The sequence below is a fragment of the Crinia signifera genome, chromosome 6 (genome assembly GCF_055691185.1).
Source record: "Crinia signifera chromosome 6, ASM5569118v1, whole genome shotgun sequence".
Classification (NCBI taxonomy): domain Eukaryota; kingdom Metazoa; phylum Chordata; class Amphibia; order Anura; family Myobatrachidae; genus Crinia; species Crinia signifera.
The window spans coordinates 183682716-183703573 of record NC_139222.1 but is presented as its reverse complement, the minus strand read 5'-3'; the positions used below and the strand labels follow the sequence as shown (position 1 = coordinate 183703573).

The 20858-nt window shown below is 43.0% G+C and overlaps 1 protein-coding gene across 1 annotated transcript; it reads right to left on the bottom strand.

Annotated features, from left to right (window-relative positions):
• Nucleotides 1–788: 788 nt before the first annotated feature.
• On the bottom strand, nt 789–20602 carry TRIM16 (tripartite motif containing 16). Its single transcript, XM_083148372.1, has 6 exons — nt 19904–20602; nt 14354–14449; nt 12138–12371; nt 10192–10363; nt 6840–6935; nt 789–2433 (listed from the first exon to the last, which is right to left on the bottom strand). Exons 1-6 carry the CDS (start codon nt 20402–20404, stop codon nt 1691–1693), a joined length of 1842 nt encoding a protein of 613 aa, XP_083004498.1. The 5' UTR covers nt 20405–20602; the 3' UTR covers nt 789–1690.
• Nucleotides 20603–20858: the final 256 nt, after the last annotated feature.

The following is a 20858-nucleotide window of genomic DNA, read 5'->3' as shown; positions in this document are numbered from 1 at the left end:
GTACCTGCCTGCCGTGCCCGGTGCAGTCACGGTCCCGACTCCCGTCTCTCCCAGCGCTGGCTAGTGGCTCCTGCTGCTATAATGAAAAGTCTCTTAGAAAATAGCTGCCCCCATACTGCAGACAGAAAACTGTCTGCAGTATGGGGGCAGCCATTTTCTAAGTGTCCGTTTTCATTATAGCAGCAGGAGCCACTAGCCAGCGCTAAGAGAGACGGGAGTCGGGACCGTGACGGCACCGGGCACGGCCGGCAGGTACCGGCAGAGACAGCAGCGGGTAACTATAGCCCCGCAGACCCCCGGCGCCCAAACTTTCTCTGCACCTCCCCGCCACCGCGGGGGCTGCGGAGCTATAGTTACGCCACTGACTACATTGTCAAACATGTCCCTGAATCACCCTGTATCTACACAGCGAGAGAGAACGATACATGGCCCCGCAGCATCGCCCTCACCCAGCTAAATAGACATTACAGGCAAGAATATTCTGTCTAGACCTGCAGTGTCTATCCGGCTGTTCGCATGGGCTGCTGCTGCTGTGGATAGCCATCGACATCTCTAGCAGCGACTGGGAGATTTTGATTAAGCAAAAGTGCTTAGTCAAAATCTCCCAGCTACAGCCCATGTGTACACCCCTTTAGACATTTTATAGGCTCTAATATTATCAATGCATAGGACACAAAATAGTTGCCTCCAGTGGATGTATGTGAAATGTGTACTATAATTCCCAATAAAGTACTGTATGGTTAAATATTGACCTTGAATTGAACTGAGGAATTTGCAATTTATCAATTTTAGTTTTAATATTTCAAAATTCAAATATTTCATCACAATAACTTACAGCATACATAAAAACAACCTTAGCAATATAAGGTTCAAAACCCTTTTTTCTCTACACATTCCCACAAAATAAACATATGTTGACATCACTGGTAGCTGTGGCAGTGTAAAGCTGTGTACACATGGTGCGATTCGGGCTGCGCATCATTACGTCATTGGATGCGGGTAAACGCAGTGCGATTTTGACAAACTTGCTATTGATTTTGACTATACTGTATGGTCAAAATTGATAGCCAAAATCGCACGTGTGTACACAGCTTAAGCATTAATCCAAAAGAATGGTCAAACAAACAAAATATACTTATTTATTTTTTAACTAAACTAAAGCACGTAAACATGAATAACCAATTCTATCCTAACTGAACAGCTAATTTGAATCAAGAAGTTGTTTATCTTTATTCTAACAGAGGGGCAGATGTAATAAGTCTGGTAAAGTGATAAAATGGTGATAAAGCAGTGATAAAGTGGAAGATGAAAAAGCAACTCCTAACTTTCATTTTTCAAACACAGCTGATTGTCTGGTGCATTATCACCTTCCACTTTATCATCACTTTACCAGGTTTATCCCCTTCACTGGTACTCCCTTGAATTTTCCAGGTTATGCCCCAGTGCCCAGACTAGCAAACCTGGAAAATTCTTGGGAGTACCACTGCCTGCGCTCCCTCCTGCCAGGCTGAGATCAGTGCTGCGCTCAGCTTCAGCTACTGCCCAGCTCCTGCTGCATGGCCCTGCCTCCTTCCCCCGGCTGTGTCACGCATAAAACCATGTTTTTAATTTAAATGTATTTTAAAAGTGCTGGGTCCAGTAAATATCTTAGCTACAATACTAAACAGTACCGATTTACGTTTTGCTTTGGTCAGATTCTCTTGTGGTTACTTTTGTCATCGGAGGGTATACCAGAAGGCTGCTTGGCCATTGTAGAACTGGTTGTCGCCACCTTGATGGTCTTAATAGTGGTACTGACAGTTACTTCTGTCTTAGTATTTGATGTGACTGTATCCAATGAATCAGCTGTCAGCACCTTTATGTCCACAGGTGATAAAACGGTCCCTGGCTGGGACATATCATCTGGCCCAATAATGATTACGGAGTTTTCTTTTTTGGGGAGCCAAAGGGCTGCATAAAGTGGTTCAGAAAATTTGCCTTCAAATCGGTGCAAGAGAATCATTGTGTCTTTGACCCCATAAAATGCCACAGAACCTCTCTGGTAATCTATGTAGACACCAACCCTTGAACATTTTTCTGCTTTTAATGGGGTCTCAACATCGCTGTGCCAGGCTGAGAATTCCTTGCCATTCCATTTCAGGGTCCATGAGAAATCATTTCCAGTTATATTGCTGTTGCTCTCTGAACCCTTCCTGTCGATACATTTGTAGGTCACTCCGACATGAATGGCTTCACCTTTGAATTCAACCTCAAAATAATGGCGGCCCATGTAAAAACTTTCTGCACTAAGAACCTGGCGCCAATGCTTAAAGCGTTCAGGGTGGTCGGGGTAAGACTGTTGCCACGGGGAACAATTGTTCACTTTCCGATTGCTTTGCAACAACCTCAGAAAGCAGTGAGCAGTCACTGGGTCCAAAGTAACATTAGATTTATCTGTAATTAAAGAAACAAACAGTTTTACATAAAAAAAAACTGATTGAGGGACATTTTTGTAATACACTGAGGGGTAGATGTATGAAGCAGTGATAAGGGAGGAGAAGTGATAACGTGCCTGGTACTTTATCACCGGACAATCACGACCTGACTGTTAAGTTACAGGCTGGGTTTAATATGGGACAGTTAGGAGCTGATTGGTCGGTAATAAAGTACCAGGCACTTCTCCTCCCTTATCACTGCTGTATACATCTAACCCCCTTTGGTTATGAGGAACTGTGCTGGCTGATGCAGATCAGAACCTAGTGACCACAGAGATGCATGCACAATGTGTCTTAGAACCAATTTTATTTGGGTCTGGATCTAAATCAGTTTCATTGTCTCTGTTTGGCTCCTGCAAGCCACACCTCCTGTTGTCAACACTGTGGCAGAAGGCCAACATTTACAGGCGCAGTACAACTTTTGATTCTCAAAGGAATTTGAGGGGTGCCGGTAAAGATAAGGAAACACACTCACTGGGAAACAGAAAAGTGCAACATTTCATGTATAAATGGCACATTGTGGTGTAAAAGAAACATGCCCATTATACAGATATTATTCACAGTTGTCATATGACTATTTCTAATGACATCTATTATAAAGAACATAAACATTACTTTCATGACAAATAGATAGATATAGATATAGTGTATTATATGAAGTATTTAATCAGTGGTTACACAAACACAAATTGCAACAGTGTTGGCTTATGAGGTTGTAAAAAGAATACCAGAAATATACTACCCAAGTTCATTAAAATGCATTTAAGGTTGAGCTAGTCACTCGTTCTACCAGTTTAGAGAATGATAAGATAGTGTGACCTACATACGGAGCTGGGTGTATACAGTTACACACTGCAATCTTGTCAGCATTGTTGTATCCTTGGGAATTTCCACTGCAGCGAGTTTAGAGTTTGTTTACAGATTCTGTAAAAAATGTCACGCCTTAAAAAGAGGCAGATTTGATAAATAAAATAATGTGGAAAAGGGTTCTTTTATTTAACACCATTTTTGCATTATTTTATTATCACCTGAATGTATTAAAAGCGCTTCATAATAAGCTGCTCCAATTTTACATTAAAAAATGTTTTTTAAAAACCGCCTGTAGTGAGCCCTGTGATACGTACCCTTCCTCAAGACAGCGTAAGCATAGTGCTTACAGTAAATCCTGCCTCCTGCGCAGCTTTCTCTTACTGTATGCAGAGAAAGCTGTGCTGAGCTCTTCTCAGTGTGATCAGCTATGCATGGATACGAAGTCTGATCACAGTGAAAAAAATAATAATAATACTCGCCTACAGCCAGGGAATGGAAATCGGTGCTCCGGTGAGTGCAAGCAGCCAATGAGTCTTCCTGTGCTGTTGTGTGACCCCCGGTGCAGTAAAGTGACGCTGCAAAGCAGTAGCTTACTTAAACAGCACTGGGGGTTGTAGTGGTGCTCATCAGGGGCAGTAGCCATGAATATGCAGCACATACTGGCTGTAGAGTACATTCGCAGAGACAGAACTTTCGCACAAAGCTAATTACACTGGGTCATTTAGGTAAAGCCCTAGCTGCCAACAGATCCAATATTCCAGGGACAGTTCAAGGAAGAGATGTATCAAGCCTTGGAGAGTGAGAAAGTGGAGAAGTTGCCCATAGCAAGCAATCAGCTTCTGTGAAATATATAGCAGTCTTTGATATGAATGAGTTAAATGATGATGGATTGGTATGATATTCCACTTGAACTTTCTTCAATGCTTGGAAACTCTCCACCCAAGGGCTATGTTTCCAAAGCAGCAGCTTACAAGTTGGAGTTGAACATTTAAAGCAACACTCAAATTCAGTGTAAAGTACAACCAGGGCCGGCAACAGAAATCTTGGGGCCCTGTACAATGATATTTCTGGGGCCCCCTCCTAATGCCAAATCCACACAACGCTCTTCTCTAACCTTTCACTGCTCCAGATCCTGCTTTCAGGAGCAGACTTCTCTCGTACTCAGTCCTTCTGGCTTGGCTCCTTCTGCTGCTTCCTGCTGGCTCCGGCTGCTGCTGGCCTGTCACTTTTACAAAAGAATGCTGAGCACTACGATCAGGCAGGGCAGGTCTTTCGCAGAGTGCGGAACAGACGACCCGCGCAGTAAAAGTACAGGAGCCAGAGACTGAGGCCACAGCTCTTGTGGTGCGGTGGGTAAGCCTGTGCGCCTGCGGATACAGGCAGTGCGCACACACAGAGTAGATGGCTCTGAGCGCCAAGTGGCAGGGTGCACACACAGTAGATGGCAGTGGTACACAGTGAGTCAGTCAGACTCAGCCAAAAACAGATGGTGCACAGTAGACGGCCATCCCCCAAGGGTCACTGACAGGCCAACTAGTACAGGCAGTGGCCGTGCACAGGAATGAAAGCTCTGGGGCCCGTCACACTTGTCCTCCTTAACCCCCTCTGTCGCCTGCCCTGAGCACAAGATACCTTAAGGTAGCCATACACTATTGCGACTTCTCGCAGCAGTGTATAACCATCTGACCACCTTAAGCCGCCCGGGACCTTCCTGGGTGGTAGGATCGCAAGTGGTCCTTTAAAAAGGTTTGCATGAAGGTTTATTTAATTATTTATTAACAGTTTCTTATATAGCGCAGCATATTCCGTTGCGCTTTACAAAGGAGACAGTGATACAACAAACAGGGTATTTACAGACAGTCAAAATGTAGGAGGCCCCTGCTCGCAAGGTTCAAGCAGGTCCAACCTCCGACTCTGATCCAATGCACACTGGACCTTAAATCAGATCGGATGGGATTTCAAACGTGTGATTTCATTCGGCCAAAATCACATTAGTGTAGGAGGGCCTTTACACTTACTGTACTGAGTGCCCCTTAAAAAAAGTTCAGCTCAATACCATCGAGAAGTGGTTGCCTCTTTGTAAATATAGGTCAAGTCTTTGAGAGTTGGGAGGACCTGACAGAAAGATACAGTATACCGTATTGTCTCACTAAAATAGGGATGGTTTGTGTGGTCTGTATTTTCCCTACATTTTCAGTTACCAGTATTTGAGATTAAGGGGGTTATTTTGGTTCACTCTTTCTGACAGATTCCTTCTTAGATGGACAAAACCATGTGCACTGCAGGTGGGGCAGATGTAACTTGTGGAGAGAGAGTTAGATTTGGGTGGGGTTTTACTTTAAAGTGAGATCTATATTGCAGTGTAAAAATAAAGCAGCCAGTATTTACCCTGCACAGAAACAAAATAACTCACCCAAATCTAATTCTCTCTGCACATTTTACATCTGCCCACCTGCAGTGCACATGGGCCCTTATTCAGGTTCATTCGTTCGCATGCACACACGCACACAGTGTTACACTTGATAACAGCACGTACGCATCTTGCAGAGTCACGCCTATAGGGCTTGCGAACTCATGCGTTCGCACCCATACTAAAAAGGGTGTGGCCTTTCATTGCGTGCAATTAAAACTGCTCGCACGCGCCAACACATTTTCACACACACACGCACCACAGTGTGCGTGCGAACATGCTCCTGTCCCTAATATATATGTTGCATATGTGATTTGACACATGTCGACTAATGTTGACAGTGCAAACATGCTACACATGGCAGAGTGAAAATGTACATAAAGGTATGTTATATAAGGGCAATTAATAAATGTGTTAAGTGCATTTGCATTTGTGGCCTACAATTCACCTTACCATAATAATTTAAATGTGTCTGCTAACACTTGTTTGGTTTTGTGATGCAAACTGAAGTGGAGCAGAGTTAAATGATTGTCACAATCAACCAATAATTGGTCACAATGGTGTTCAGGTGCTATTGATTTCCCCATTTCGCTACTGTGTTTTAAGTGTACGAATGAGCAGTTCACAAGAAGTATGGTGTGCGAAACTGAAAACCTGCTTTGAGCTTGCGAAAGTTTTGGAGTTTGTGTGGGAACAATCCCTGTTGCAGTCATGCGAAAGCAAACCCACCACTCGAAGTGAACGCCCACGTGTACGCCCAGTTTTGCTCATTATACTGGATGCGCCCATACAAACGCCCACATCACGCCTACTGGCTAAACCTTCGCTCGTACGACAGAAACCGCTTGGAAGATTGCTTGCGAATAGGAATTTCGCAGTTTGCACATGCGCATTGTGTACACTGCACATGCGCAATGGGAGCAGTTGGGTGATACCTGCGAATTCGCATGCGAACGTGTCAATGTGAATAAGGGCCATGGTTTTGTCCATCTAAGAAGGATTTTGTCAGAAAGAGAGAACTAGAATAAGGCCCTAGGTTTCTGTGCCCAGTGGTGAGCAAAAGGCAAATCTTCACCAGGGCTATACCATGCACCGTGTCTTCTACTTCGGCTGTATGTGCATATAGACTGGAGGACAACACTCACACTTCAGGAAGTCATCTCGGGTTGAGGGCTCTGGAGCAGAGATCTTGTGGTTGGCTGAAACAATTGCAGACACCATGGTCTTTATTCCCACATGATCTGTAAAATGGTATAAACACTCAGGTTATACTGTTTTTATGGAATAACATAAAAATAATAGGATATTCAAATTAAAAGTGCTTTAATACAGGCACAAAACTGACAATGTGCATTATTCTGTGGACACCCAATGATCATAGTTTTATGGAAGATCATTTTTTTTAACCAATAAGATTTGCCAGGTACACATACATTTATATTATTTATTAACGGTTTCTTATATAGCGCCATAGGCGTCAGCACAGCAGCCTTGCACATGTGCATATGCTAAACATCGGCTCCTGGTGTGAATAAACTGGGGACTGAATGAACCAGTATCATCTCCTATATTGTTACCAATGTGTGCTCCCACCGGCTACTGGTCAATGACAGCATACTATTGGATGTGGCCACTGAGGATATCTTATGTGGTATCTTTGTAAAATCGTTCAGTGTGTATGCACTGTATGGTTTGTTCAAGGGTTCACAGGGAAATTATTGACGACACTGTATCGGTATCCATTGTTGTCTAATGTGTACCCAGTAATATATCTGAATTTAACTATGATACCTGCACTTCAGATCACATCTGTGAACATGCACTTCCCTGGTAAAAGGTGACCCATTGAAAAGTACTGGGATGAAGCACGATCTACAGAACATCAAAAAAGAGGCATAAAAGTAATTTTGCTATAGGGAAAAGGTTGTGGCCCTCTCACAAAGCAGAGACAGCAGCTGCAAATGCTTCATCTCCAACCCTTCACCTAACTTGTAAAAAAGAATATTGCACTGACAATAAGAAATCTTTCTGCACTAATGTCAGTTGGAAAACATGCAGTTGGCAAGGAACACCCATAATTTTCCTTACTTGTCCCATCACACAATGTAAAACTTAAATCATATGTTGGCATCTTAAGTGTCAAAATTCATGTGCCCCCTTACAAATTTAGGTGCACATAAGAAAACGTAAGTGCACTTGGGTATATAATTCACAACTGTATTGCAGTTCAGATATTCCTTTTTAATAGGCCTATTGCTTTTGTGTCTATGTGCAGAAAGTCTAAGTCCCTTTTAAATGGAAGTTTGGTATCAGGAATGCCTTCAATTGTGCTCTGACCTCAAAGAAAGTCACTGCGACTCCAGTTTAAATATTTACCTAGTGCAACAATCTATTCTTTCAAACAGTGGGGAGCTCGAACCAGTGCACTGGCAGGCTAACGTCAAGTGGTTTATTGCAGTGCGTATTTTCGGAACCTGCTGCAGATCTTATCTTTATGGCAGGTTCCGGATGAGAGATCTACCTGTATAAAGTCTAGGTCGACAGTCAATAGTAGACACCATGTCATCAACATGCATTAGGTCGACAGGTTCAAAAGGACGACATGACAATCGTTGACATGTTTTGGGGTTTTTCAAATTTTTCCCAGCATTTGCTTGATTTACTGTCCATGTGGATATCTATTGGGAATAGTATCCTTGTCCAAAGCATCTTACATTAAAATTAAATTAAGAGGACATATAATACTAAAAATTTTAAAATAAATTTATGGGACGGACGAAACGCCTTCAGAAATGTGTAGCACTTAGTTTTCTGCTTCTCAATCCCGTCACAATATTGAGCTGGCAGGTGTGGAGAATGAATATAGGCCCTTATTCAGATGTGATCGCAGTACAAATTTGTTCTCAAAATGGGCAAAACCATGTGCACTGCAAATAGGGCTGATGTAACATGTATAGAGAGATTTAACAACAGGATTTGGGAAACCACTGGCGCTTTTAAGGTGAAATCAGCCTCCTTATAGAGAGAGTTAAGGTGCGTACACACGGAAAGATATAGTGCACAATGTAGCACACTATCTAGCTAGATTTGAATAGCATGCTAGATAGTGCACTATACAGTATCTTACCGTGTGTACGCACTATCCAAAGTACGATGCGCGCTCCCACCGGTCATATGGGAGGGAGCTGCTTGGATGAACATGCAACCCCTCCCCCCAGTGCACATGGTTTTGCCCATTTTGAGAGCAAATTTGTTCTGCCATCAGATCTGAATAAGGGCCATAGAGTATGTGGGTGTTCCTATATTCAGGTGACTCTGCAAAGCTTTCACATGACACAAAACTAACAGACTTGTGTTGTACCAAGGAGAAACTAGATTAGAATAAGTTATCTGTGTGCTGTATTTAACAAGTAACTTACATGCAGGAATTACAGTATATGACATATAAATGAGGTTTAACGCAGTTGTACTATGAAGAAAGATAAAGTTGCAAGTATCAAAAGTTATGGTGACGGCAATATATAGTGCTAGTGAAAATGATGCTCTGGTCCTACCAAACCATATGTGCTGATCACCAAGAACCGTGTTAGGTATATGCATGGACAAACGTGCGGCTAACAGTAAACATGGATGCAGTGGCACATTTCTAAATACTTTGTATACGTTTTACTCTTTGTAAATAGTTTAGTTTAGAATGTACTTTAAACTACAGATGTAGCCCCTGCCATCCTTGGCCAGGGCTCGCCAGACCCTCCCCGCTGGCAAGCGCTGGCGGACAGGGGCTATACTGAACTGGGACGCTGCGTGTCCCTGCCCGTCTCCGCTTCAGGGAGACGGGCAGGGTTAGGGGGTGCTCGGGCGGCAAGGGTGGGGACCGGAGGTAGGCTCGGTTGCCCAGGGGGTGCGCAAGCGTCTTGTGCGTGCGCGCCCCCTGGCGGGGCTGGCGTGATGGCGGGGCTGGCGTTTCTAACAAAGATGACACAAGCCCCATCTCTACAGAAGATTCCAAAAACCCTCTGTGGCGATTGCTCTCCTGGTCTTTTGGACTTACAGTATATATTCAAGTTTTATTTTAATGCGGTGTACATGCTTCGAGCCAACGGTCGTCAATACCGATTCAATATCAACGAGAAAGGAGTGAGGGAATGACGGATGGTGTGCACATGTGGGGAGGTAGGGGGGATGCTGCATTGAGCAGCGTGGGACTGCATTGTATCTGCTAGATCGAAGCAGAAATAGTCTTGCCAGGCAAGCCTATTTCTGCTTCCGATCCCAATGCCGCACATCGGGATCAAATATGCATCTTATGCAGCTAAACACTGTTCGATTCAGGGTCATTTTCAATTCGATCTGGACTATATAGTCCAAATCGAATTGAAAATGAACCTGAATTAAAGAGTGTGTGCACAGCATAACCAAATATATTGTTGTTTACATCACTTTGAGAAGAGAAGCTGTATACAGTAATACAAACACATAACAGGTCTGTAAACTCACCTTCCTTTGCAAATTCCTGAAGTTTATCAGTGTATGAGGTTTGTAGCAATTGAATAACTTTTGTAGTGGAGTCTGTCACCACCTTTCTGATCCCAGACAGCTTGTCTATAAGGCCGATGTAAACACTAGGGAGGCTGTCATCAGCAGTCGCCTTTTTAAAATCAGAATATTCCTGTGGAAATTACATACAATCAATGGCTTTCATGAATTGGTTGTGAAGAACAGTATAAAAAAAAAAAGGGGGGAACTCAATATTGCCCCGTCCTTAATTAGATTTCATTACCAGCTGTTTCATAATCAGTGTGATATAGAGAAATATGTACATTTTTAATTGCTTTCTTTTTTACAATGCTTTAACACTGTGGACAAACTCATCTGTATTACACTTTTTTATAAAAAACCTTTTGTAGCATGGTTACACAAAAGTTTCCCGGTTATTCAAGGTACAGGTATGTCCTGTTTTATGTAAGGTAATTCTTCACAAATTATTAAAATCTGTGAAAAACAAATTAGACCTTTTGTCACCATTTCACCCAAAATAAATAGACTTACACATTTGTAACTGGAATGAGTATGGTTAAAGACGGGTAGCGGGGTTTACAAGCAATGTGCTTTATACGGTATGTGGATTGACATTCAGTACCTCAAGTGCAGAACTTCAAGATTTATTCTGCAAGTTTTTTTATGTTATAAAAATGTATTCTGCAACATATGTACATCTCATAGTAAAATAATTATAGATTCTAACGGCAGTATTCAATGAAAAAGTTCTCCGTGCATGGAGAGCGTTTTATTTCGCTCTCCATGCACTCTCCGTGTTCCGGAGGGCTCGCTGCCACTCCTGCTCCCTCTATTCAATGTGGTTAAGACTCGCCGCCACTCGCGGCGAGTCTTAACCCCTGCAGGGAGCAGGGAGCTTTCAGGGAGCCGGAAGCAGCCAGAGAGATTAAAGTCTCCCTGGCTGCTCCAGAGGACTGTGGAGGGGAGGGGGGCTCTCCAGGACCCAGGCTGCACCCCCCTATAGCCAGCGGGGGACCCAGTATTCACTGCACCGTTCGTGCATAGTTACGTTCGGGTGCAGTGAATATATGAATATCTAATGAGCGGCTCGAGCGCTCGGGCCCCCTGCTGGCTGCACTGTGTAAAAAAAAAATAAAAAAAAAAAATTTAAAAAAATATTTTTTTTTAAATTAAATATATATTAATGTGCTATAAGCACATGAATAAAAATAACATGCCCCTTCACAGGAAAAAAAACCTGATTTTTTTACACCAAAATTTAAAAAAAAAACCTTTACGTTCAAAAGTTCACATTCCAGCTCTCCATCAAAAGATGGAGAATTGCTACACGGAGAGAGACGGAGAAAATCACTTAAAAAGACGGAGAATATTTCACATTGAATAGGGTTGCTCGCTTTTGGAGAGCAAAATGCTCCGTCCAAGGCGAACAAAGCACAAATTCTCCACAAAACACGGAGAACTTTTCTCATTGAATACTGCCCAAAGTAATGTACTCTTTTTGTATAGAAGTTAAGAATTAGGGTAATAATCCTTATTTATGTGATTATCTTTTATACTAGTTTAGTATTACAGAAAGTGTCTCATGAATGTCACTATTCTGTCATTCTGAGAGCATTGGCGGTGTATACAATTGAGAGGTGCCAGGTCTGGGCCAGTTCGTAGTTCTTGAACGCATATTGACTTGGAATCAGAGTGTGCAGATCCCGTGTGATTTTACAACAGCACTCTCAGTTATTGGTAAGTACACATTGTTTTCCACAAAATAAAAGCTGCACTTCTAACAATGGCACCATAAAACCTTTGGACTTTTTGTGCAAACTATGGACATAGTTAAAGCTCACAACTCTAAAATGGTGACAAAGGCACATGCATACATACAAGAACATTGAAATCAGCAAAGGTCTTCATCTCCCAGCATCTCATACCTGAAAGAAACAGAATTCGCTCTTGTGCTTTGCGATTCTCTCCACCTTGGCTTTAATCTTCTTTATTTCATTGCATTTTTGTTCCAGGTGGGTCTTAATCCCTATTGATTGGTTAAGAGCCGCTCGCTCCCGCTGTTCCAGGAACTCTTGCACACTGGACTTTGACTTCCTGACCGCCTCAAGAAGTTCCTCAAATTGAACATCTGTGGCCCGCTTGGCTTCAGCAACAGAATTCTGACAGAAATATTGGGGGTTTTTGAAACATTGGTTGTCAACCACAAGTGTGTGATGGTTTATGCAAGTATTATTGTCTTTTATTCATAAAGTATCAAACAGTTTTCACCTCATAAAATATCTAGCAGCTTGACCCCCACACTCTGCAAAATCTATGTCTGTCATCCATGAACATTTCCTGCCCTGCTCATGGTTACAGGGCCACTTTCAGACTGCAATTCCTCTTTGGAATGCCCTCCCATGCACCTTTTCAGGCAAGCTTATAAAAATTCCATCGTCACCCACAAAACATCTAGAAGCCATCCTACCCATTATCTCCTAACCCCCACCCCATACTGCTCTTTCTTCTGCTCCCTTTGCATTAGATACAGCTACTTGCATGTGTGGTTCCCTTGCTGCAGCTTGTACGCATAACTGTGATCAATGTCAGTGAATCCCAGGGGGGGTAACTAGAATTTAGCTTGTCTGTAAAAAATGTATTTTACAGGAATACAATAGAGGGGGGCCTTAACCAGCTCTGACAGTGCGATTGCATTATAGAGCGAATAAGAACCTTTGAAATCTGGCTGAAAGAATTTGCTATAAGTAGCATTCACCCTCATGTCTCAAATATATATTTCCGTATAGCTAGTAAGCTTTCAAGCTGGACCCTCATACCTCTCCGGGGGGGTATTTAATCTGTGCCAAATTTTCCGACAGTCCAAAAAATCTGCTCACAGATCCACATGTTTTAGTGGAAAGTGCAGCCATTTTTTACTTTTCTGCGGACGACTATGTAACGGCAGAAAAGCCAGCCGAAACGTCTGCATCAAATTGATATGTCCGATTTCTTCGGGTACCCAAAAAATCTGGACATGATTGAATACCCCCCTCAGTCTTTATTATTACCCAGTCATGTGTTATTATTGCATTGTTCCAGTTGTATAGCATGATAGAATGTGCTGGTGCTATATAATTAGGTTTTAATAAATTAAATAATAATCAATATTTGGTATGGTCAGTCTCTGGCCAGATATGTTTAATGTGACACTTAAATTTATCTTAAGGTGACACAAATATATCTGAAGGTAGGATCTTTATCATTATAGCCTCATAGCATTGAGGTCATGAGTCCAATTCCCAATCATGTCCAGAGCCATATCCTTGCATAACTCTTAAGAATTTAAAATGACCTCTGAAACATGATCTCCATAAAATATTTACTGAAACATTTTCCTGAATGGGAGACCTACTGTAATAGTATAGAGTTTAGACAAAAATATTGGAGAAATATCAGGAAAAAATGTATAAAATAAAAAAGAAATCCTAAAAAACCTGGATACCCCCCTAGATAGATATAGGAAGTTGGTAAAGGTAAGGGCGGAAAAGTAAATTATGTTCTATCAGTTAGGATGGGAACACCTGTATAAATTCTGTTATGATTACACTGGAGGTTGTTCCAACAGTCGGAATCCGGCATTGAATACCGCCCTGAAGCCGGGTAAATAGAAGATGTATTTGTATACCTGAGTGTGTGACAGTATGTGTGTGTGTGTACAGGTGTGTGACTCTGCATATGTGTTTATTTGTGAACAGGAAGGTCAGAGAGGGAATGCTTTTAAATGCTATGTGTGAGGCAGGGGCAACCAATGGACGCATACCCTGTGTGACATGAAATTGGATGTTATGTGACCACGCCCCTTTTCACGTACCAAAGGACTCTATCCAGGTGTCTCAAATGTTGCCCTTTAGAGCCTCCCAAATCTATAACCCAACTTTGGCCATAACCAACGATTATGTAGTTTTTCTTGTATTTTTGTGTTTCCTCCAGATGCTCTCATGTTTCCCAAATGCCCAAAAATACTGGTAGTTTACCTGACATAATACTAACCCCTCTCCCATGCCAGCAATGGAAGAATTAGTGGAGGGAGGGGGGAATCCATTTGTATTTACATATATCATATTACTGCCTGATAAGTCCTATGTAAGTATGGTTACTCTACCTGTATAGATGCTGTGTTTGCTTCCAATTTCACAATAGCGCTCTCTGCACACTTCAGTTTCAAGTCGTAGTCGGTGACTGTTTCTCGTACTTCTGCCTGGAGTCATTAGAGACATTATCAGTTACTCACTGATGTTTTAATGTGAGCTACAATACTACAGAGCTACAGAGAATCAACAACCATCAGGTTTAAAACTGGGTACAATGGTGTGATGGATCGGAGTGCCATATTAGGCACATCATCCAGTGTGTACTCACTATGTTACTGATGATGCGTGCTCCCACAGGTTGTCAGCAACATCCTCCAATATCCCTATAATGATAGGGACCTGCACGAGGTTACCTTGACAAGGGCAGGCTCATAATATTGTCCAAGTTTATGCCAAAACCTCATATAAGATGTATAATTATTAGGTTTATTCAAATTGTTATGGCTGCATAGTGCACCTGCTCTCGTTTCTGTTTTGTAGTACTAAGTCTCCGCCAGGTAGCACATCCCCCTATAAGTAGCTAAGATGTGCAGTCCAGACCCTCTCTACTCAAAACATTCTTCCTTTGTCCTTAAATGCAGGACAAATGGGGGATGTCGTTTAGCGATGGCCAGCCCATTGCTCCGTAGCTGCCCGTGTACTTGCTCACTTTTCGGCTCCCCTGTCAGGTCCCATCCAATGTTGGGCTATGTATACATCTAGTTATCATGCTAGGCTGTTTTAGCAAAATGTAAACAACCTGTCACTACTGTGCCACATTCAATGGTATGGATCATTGGATAGACAAGAACTAGTTCGACAAGCATTAGGTCGACACCACTGATCGACATGTATGAAAGTCGAAGTGGGGTTAGGTCGACAGAGTCATTAGGTCAACACAAGCTAAGGTCCACATGTGGAAGGACAGTCAAAAGGTCGACATGGGGTTTTTCACTTTTTTTGACCAGAATGTTGACACAGTCGATATGGACACTGAAACATATCAATGCGTCCCCTTGCATGGCTCGCTGCGCTTGCCATGCTTCAGGCACGTTGCCTCTCTACACTCGCCAAACTATTTTATTCTGCCTCCATGCCCTAGTGGATGGTAGGGCATGAAATACCACTTTTATCCTATTGACAATATGAAAATAAGTAAATGGTAATGCTTGGAAAAATGTGCCCCTTTTATGCTTGGAAAATTTTACTCTGCAAACAACAAAACTTTTTGCACTGTTCTGTAAGTCCATTAGCAAAGGTGCACTCATGTTCTAAATCCAGAAGCGCAGTACTATGGATTCATTATCCAAAGGAAAATCAGTTAAAACTTTAAAACAAGACAGACATACAGTACAAGACAAAAAATACAAAATGTATGAGAGATACAATATATATATATATATATATATATATATATATATACACACACACACACACACACACACACACACACACACACACACACACACAGGAGGTGCGGCACTCAATTTGACGCTCATGCTGTACACCACAGTAATATCAATGTTTAGATCTACTATGATTTTCATCAGGATACGAAAAAAATCATAATAGATTGAAACATTGAAATTACTGCGGTGTCCAGCATGATCCTTTTAAATGGAGTGCCGAACCTCCAGGATATGTATATACTACTAACTGGGAAGGCACCGGGATTGTTATAATTACTAAGTGGAGTGCCGGTCCACCTGGGCTGATATATATCCAGTGTCGCCCGGCACTCCACAGTAAAACACTGGCAATAATTACCCGGTGCCTTCCTTTCTGGACCCGCAGGTCCCTGTATGCAGAGGATATCGATCAGGCGGCACTCCAGGATTTTTTGGTGAAAACAAAAGTGGTTTTATTCTTCCAACATGTTTCGGGCTATTGCCCGTCCTCAGGGAACATGTTGGAACAATAGCCCGAAACATGTTGGAAGAATAAAACCACTTTTGTTTTCACCAAAAAATCCGGGAGTGCCGCCTGATCGATATCCTCTGTATATATAGATATGGATATATCTATTATTGGCTAAGCACCCACAGTATTGGGCTCATTTATTTCATATTGACTGCTATTATCTCTGATGAGTGCCGGTGATTGCCGTTTGCTATACATATTCCGTTTGGAAGAACCGGGCACCATCCAAGCTGAATGAACAAGCCAGAGTGCCGAGCAGACCTGCCAAATATATATATATATATATATATATATATTGTAGATGGCAGCACTCACAGGATGTAGAAAAATTCACACCAGACTGTGGATCTCGATGGATCATTGAACCATCGAGATCCACAGTCTGGTGTGAATTTTTCTACAAATCCTGTGAGTGCCGCCATCTACACCTCATATGCAACAGGTATACTTTATATATACCTAGGAAGGCACCTGGGCAAGTAAACCTCTTAATTACGGAGTGCTGGCTTTGCTCTATTTCTATATAGAGATATATTCACACCTTGAGAAAGAGGAGACCTGCCGCAAAATGTCGGGCTACCTAATACACGCTTCGGTACTTGTGTCGTTTCACGGCGCCAGTTACGTAGTTAGCGTAACCCTTTCAGAATTGGGTTAGCGCAGTGTCCCTGTAGTCGCGTGAGCGTCCCTGTCAAAGCCGGTGTACTGTTCCCACGACTATAACATAGTCAGCGTAGCGTGTTCAGAGAGGAGACTTTAAAGTAGGCAACCCTGCCCTAACCCTTAACGTTGGTACCTAGTCCTATACCCCACACCCCGTCATCTAACCCTATCCCTCCCTCCTCAGTGAAAAATTAACTACCCCTTCTGCCCCTTGCACGCTAGCGCTGGAGGGTGTGGTATGGGACTCCGACAGTCGGGATCCCGACTGCCTGGAGTCAGACAGCATGGCGAGCGCAAAAAAAGGCTCGCTGCGGGCACGGTGGCTCGCTACGCGAGCCACCTATTCTATTCTCCCTCTATGGGGGTCGTGGACCCCCACGAGGGAAAATAGCGGGTGGCCGTCGGCGTTTTGACAGTCGGGATCCCGACGTCGGGTAAACGACTGTCGGGACGTCGGGTAAACGACTGTCGGGATCCCGACTGTTGGGAACCCGTCCGGCACCCGCACTGAATGCATACTTTCCATTTAGCATCCCCGGTTGATGTCAGAATGTCACCGCCGGTCATCCGGCGGTAGCTGGGATTCTGGTGTACCAACACCGGCATCCTGACTACATCCCCTTCCAGCCTGTATTTGTAAAATTATAGGAGCTGGTTGTTTGGTACTTTATCCAAGGCTCCCCAGTGACCTCACAGAAAACAGGTAAGGCTAGTTTGCACAATTACATAAACAGGATGCTTATATTAGCTTACAGTTAATTGTAGGTGCTTAAAATCATTTGCTACAGAAATAGCGGTACTTATGTGTTGGCGCCCACTAAGCTATTTGCCTAGTTTTCCGCATCCGCTCACCATGCTTCGGCCCGGTGGCTCGCTGCGCTCGCCACACTATATAAAATCAACTCCATGCTGACATGGATAGTGGGGGTATGAGCGTACTAACTATAGTGGGCGCCCAACTAACATATAAGTACCGAAATAGTTCATATAAGTATCAAAATAGTTAACTGACACTAGCAGTAAAACAAATATAATGGCTATATAAATGTATCTCTGTAGATCAGCCGGACACTGCATTTGGATGCCTGTGTGTGTGTCTTTACGAACTAGGAAGATATGTGACATTGCTGTTTAAGCAAGCATCTACATGTCAGGGCGTTGTACACACTGAAATCCTTTCTTGGGAACTGCCCAGGCATCCATAATATTAGGAACATTTTAATTACATAAAACAAAAACTAGCAAGTATTCAAAAGAAATGTACTGTTATTGATACAGCTAGATACTGTTATATAACATATAATAAAATTACAGATTTGGAAAACATGATAATTTAGGAAGATGCACAAATACACAAAAGGGATTTTGGGCCAATATGCTGTGCGTTATACAGTAGCACCTGAGATTTGCTTGTGGCTTAGCAGTAACTACAACACTAATATCGCATTGGTCGCTTCCCCTGATCAGATTAATATCCAGATGGACTAAATCCCAGCGTAGAGAATCCCGACACCCTAACTGGGCAGATAGGAGTGCCTGTACCAAGTGTGGAATAGGGGTGTACCACCTCACTCTACACACACATGCAGAGAGTGTTTCCGTATAAGAGATGTAAATGTCATGCAGGGTGGAGATTTTGACTGTGGGTCAAGCTCATTGTGCAAGTATCTACAAACCCTTTTCTTATATAAAAGTATATGAACGTGAAGTGTCAGTGATCAGGCCTCAGCCTGTACTATTAATAAGATGCTTTTGAACTGATTAGTTGAGTTTCATACTTTACTTTTTGGTCAACTTTTGTATACTGTACTTCACCTATTTTATATAACAAAGACAGTCAAATATACAAATTGACACATGAAATGAACAATCTCGCTGTTTCCTGTGACTAATATAATATAGGTGGGCTAATTTGTCAAGTTTTGTTTGTTATGCAGTAATAGCCAAATTTCACAGAAATCTGCGTCAGAATGCACAAATTACTTTAGATCCCCATCTTCAGGGCGTTAAAACAGCTTTAGACCTATGTATCTTCTGATTTCTCTATAGCAGCCATCGGCTGGCAGCAGAAACTGACATTTTGGGGAGGGGCTGCAATGGCCAAATGGAGTGTGTCACCACTGTTTAGGGTGAGGCAAGAGTCTAGGGATTGAACAGAAATTTCCTGGCCTTTGCAATGGTGGCTTGTCATCACCATAGGTGCCGCAATTGTCCGGTGGTGTTCCGGTCCTAGGATACACGTTGGATCACTACTGCAGGTGTATTGGTGCGTACACACGGGGAGATATATTGCTCAGCAATATATTGCTGAGCAATATATTGCTTAGTCTCTCCTTTTCATCAGCGACCAGAGAAGGTCGCTGATGAAAAGAAACCTATGCCGGGGGGAGCCACAGAGGTAATCCGCTGGTCGCAGGAGCAAGCTCCTGCGACCAGCGATTGGAACGGGGCTGAAAACAGGAGCGCGCACCCGGCGATTTATCGCCGGGGCACACTCCAATCACTGGCAATATGGTCGCCAGCGACCATATTGCCAGTGATTTCAGCAAACATCGCTGCCGTGTGTACAAGGCTTAAGCGTCTACATGTAATAGACTCCTCCTACTACGTTACCATACAGAGCTATCGCTGAAGTAGCAACTCCAACCACATCTGAATTAGCCCTGATGCATGCGCAGTGTCATATTCTCCAGAGCAGTCTTTCATAAATGTGAAAAACTCCTCCAATATGCCAGAGAAGTCACTCCCAGGGACAGCTTTTATTGCTAGCATTTCCGCATGTATAACGGGAACATTAGTAACTACCTGTTAAACAAACTATTTATTTTCTTTTTTTTAAATAAACGCATTCTTTGTTGTAAAACAATTTAGCAAATGCAGGAAGCCCAGACAGTTTCTTGAAAATGTTATAAATAAAGGGAAGAGTGAATAAAGACACAAACTGAAGGTAGATAAAGTGCAAACTAATGGGGTTTATTGTAAAGGAAAACAATATTTACCTCCAACTGCTTCCGTGCCTCAGCACAAGAGATGGGGTGATGATCTTTGTGGCTCTCCTCTGTGCACTCCTCACAGACACACATCTGATCCACCTTACAGAACCACTCCAGGGGTTTGTTATGAGTGCTGCAAATTCCCAGGTCTATATCATCCCCAGGCTGCACCAGTTGGTGAGAGTGCAGTTTGGGATTATCTAAGTGGGGTCTGAGGTGTGTGCTGCAGTAATTGACCATGCAGGTAAGACACGTTTTCACAGCTTTCGCCTTCTCCTCCAAGCAGAAATCACACAGGATTGCGTCGGTCTCGGTATCTTCTGTGGGTGTTTTGTCCCCAGCTGCTGAGCCATTAGCAGCCAGGAGTGTCACTGATGGCAATTCTGCCAGGGAGTGACTTTTACAGGTTTTGGTCACTATCTGGTCATCTGCCTGTGCCACGGATGAGAATTCTACGCAGCTTTGGCATTTGGAGAACGACTTGGAGGAAATGTTTGTGTCAGCCATGTTCAAGCAACGCACCCACCCGTCCCAACTCCAGTGAGTAACTTTTCTGCAGCTCTCTGGAGCAGGATGTCAGGTCACAGAGAAAGCCACACCTCACTGAGCAACCTTGCCAGAGGCAGTTAACTGCCTGCATGCCAGCTACTGTAGTTACACATTACTGTGCACTTCTCATTAAGGACCTGTTTCTCAGGCAAAGGACTGTATGTGAGTCTATTATACAAATGGCTGTAGTGAGGATGTGTAAATAACTGGGGGCCAGATTCTCTAAGCTTCAAAATTTATAAAATGGAGAGTTATATACAGCCAGCCAATCAGCTCCTGCCTGACATTTTTCAAACAGTCTGTGACATGGCAGGTAGGAGCTGATTGGCTGGCTGTTTAACACTCTCCATTTTATCACTTTTGAAGCTTAGAGAATCTGGCCCCCAGTTATTTACACATCCTCACTACAGCC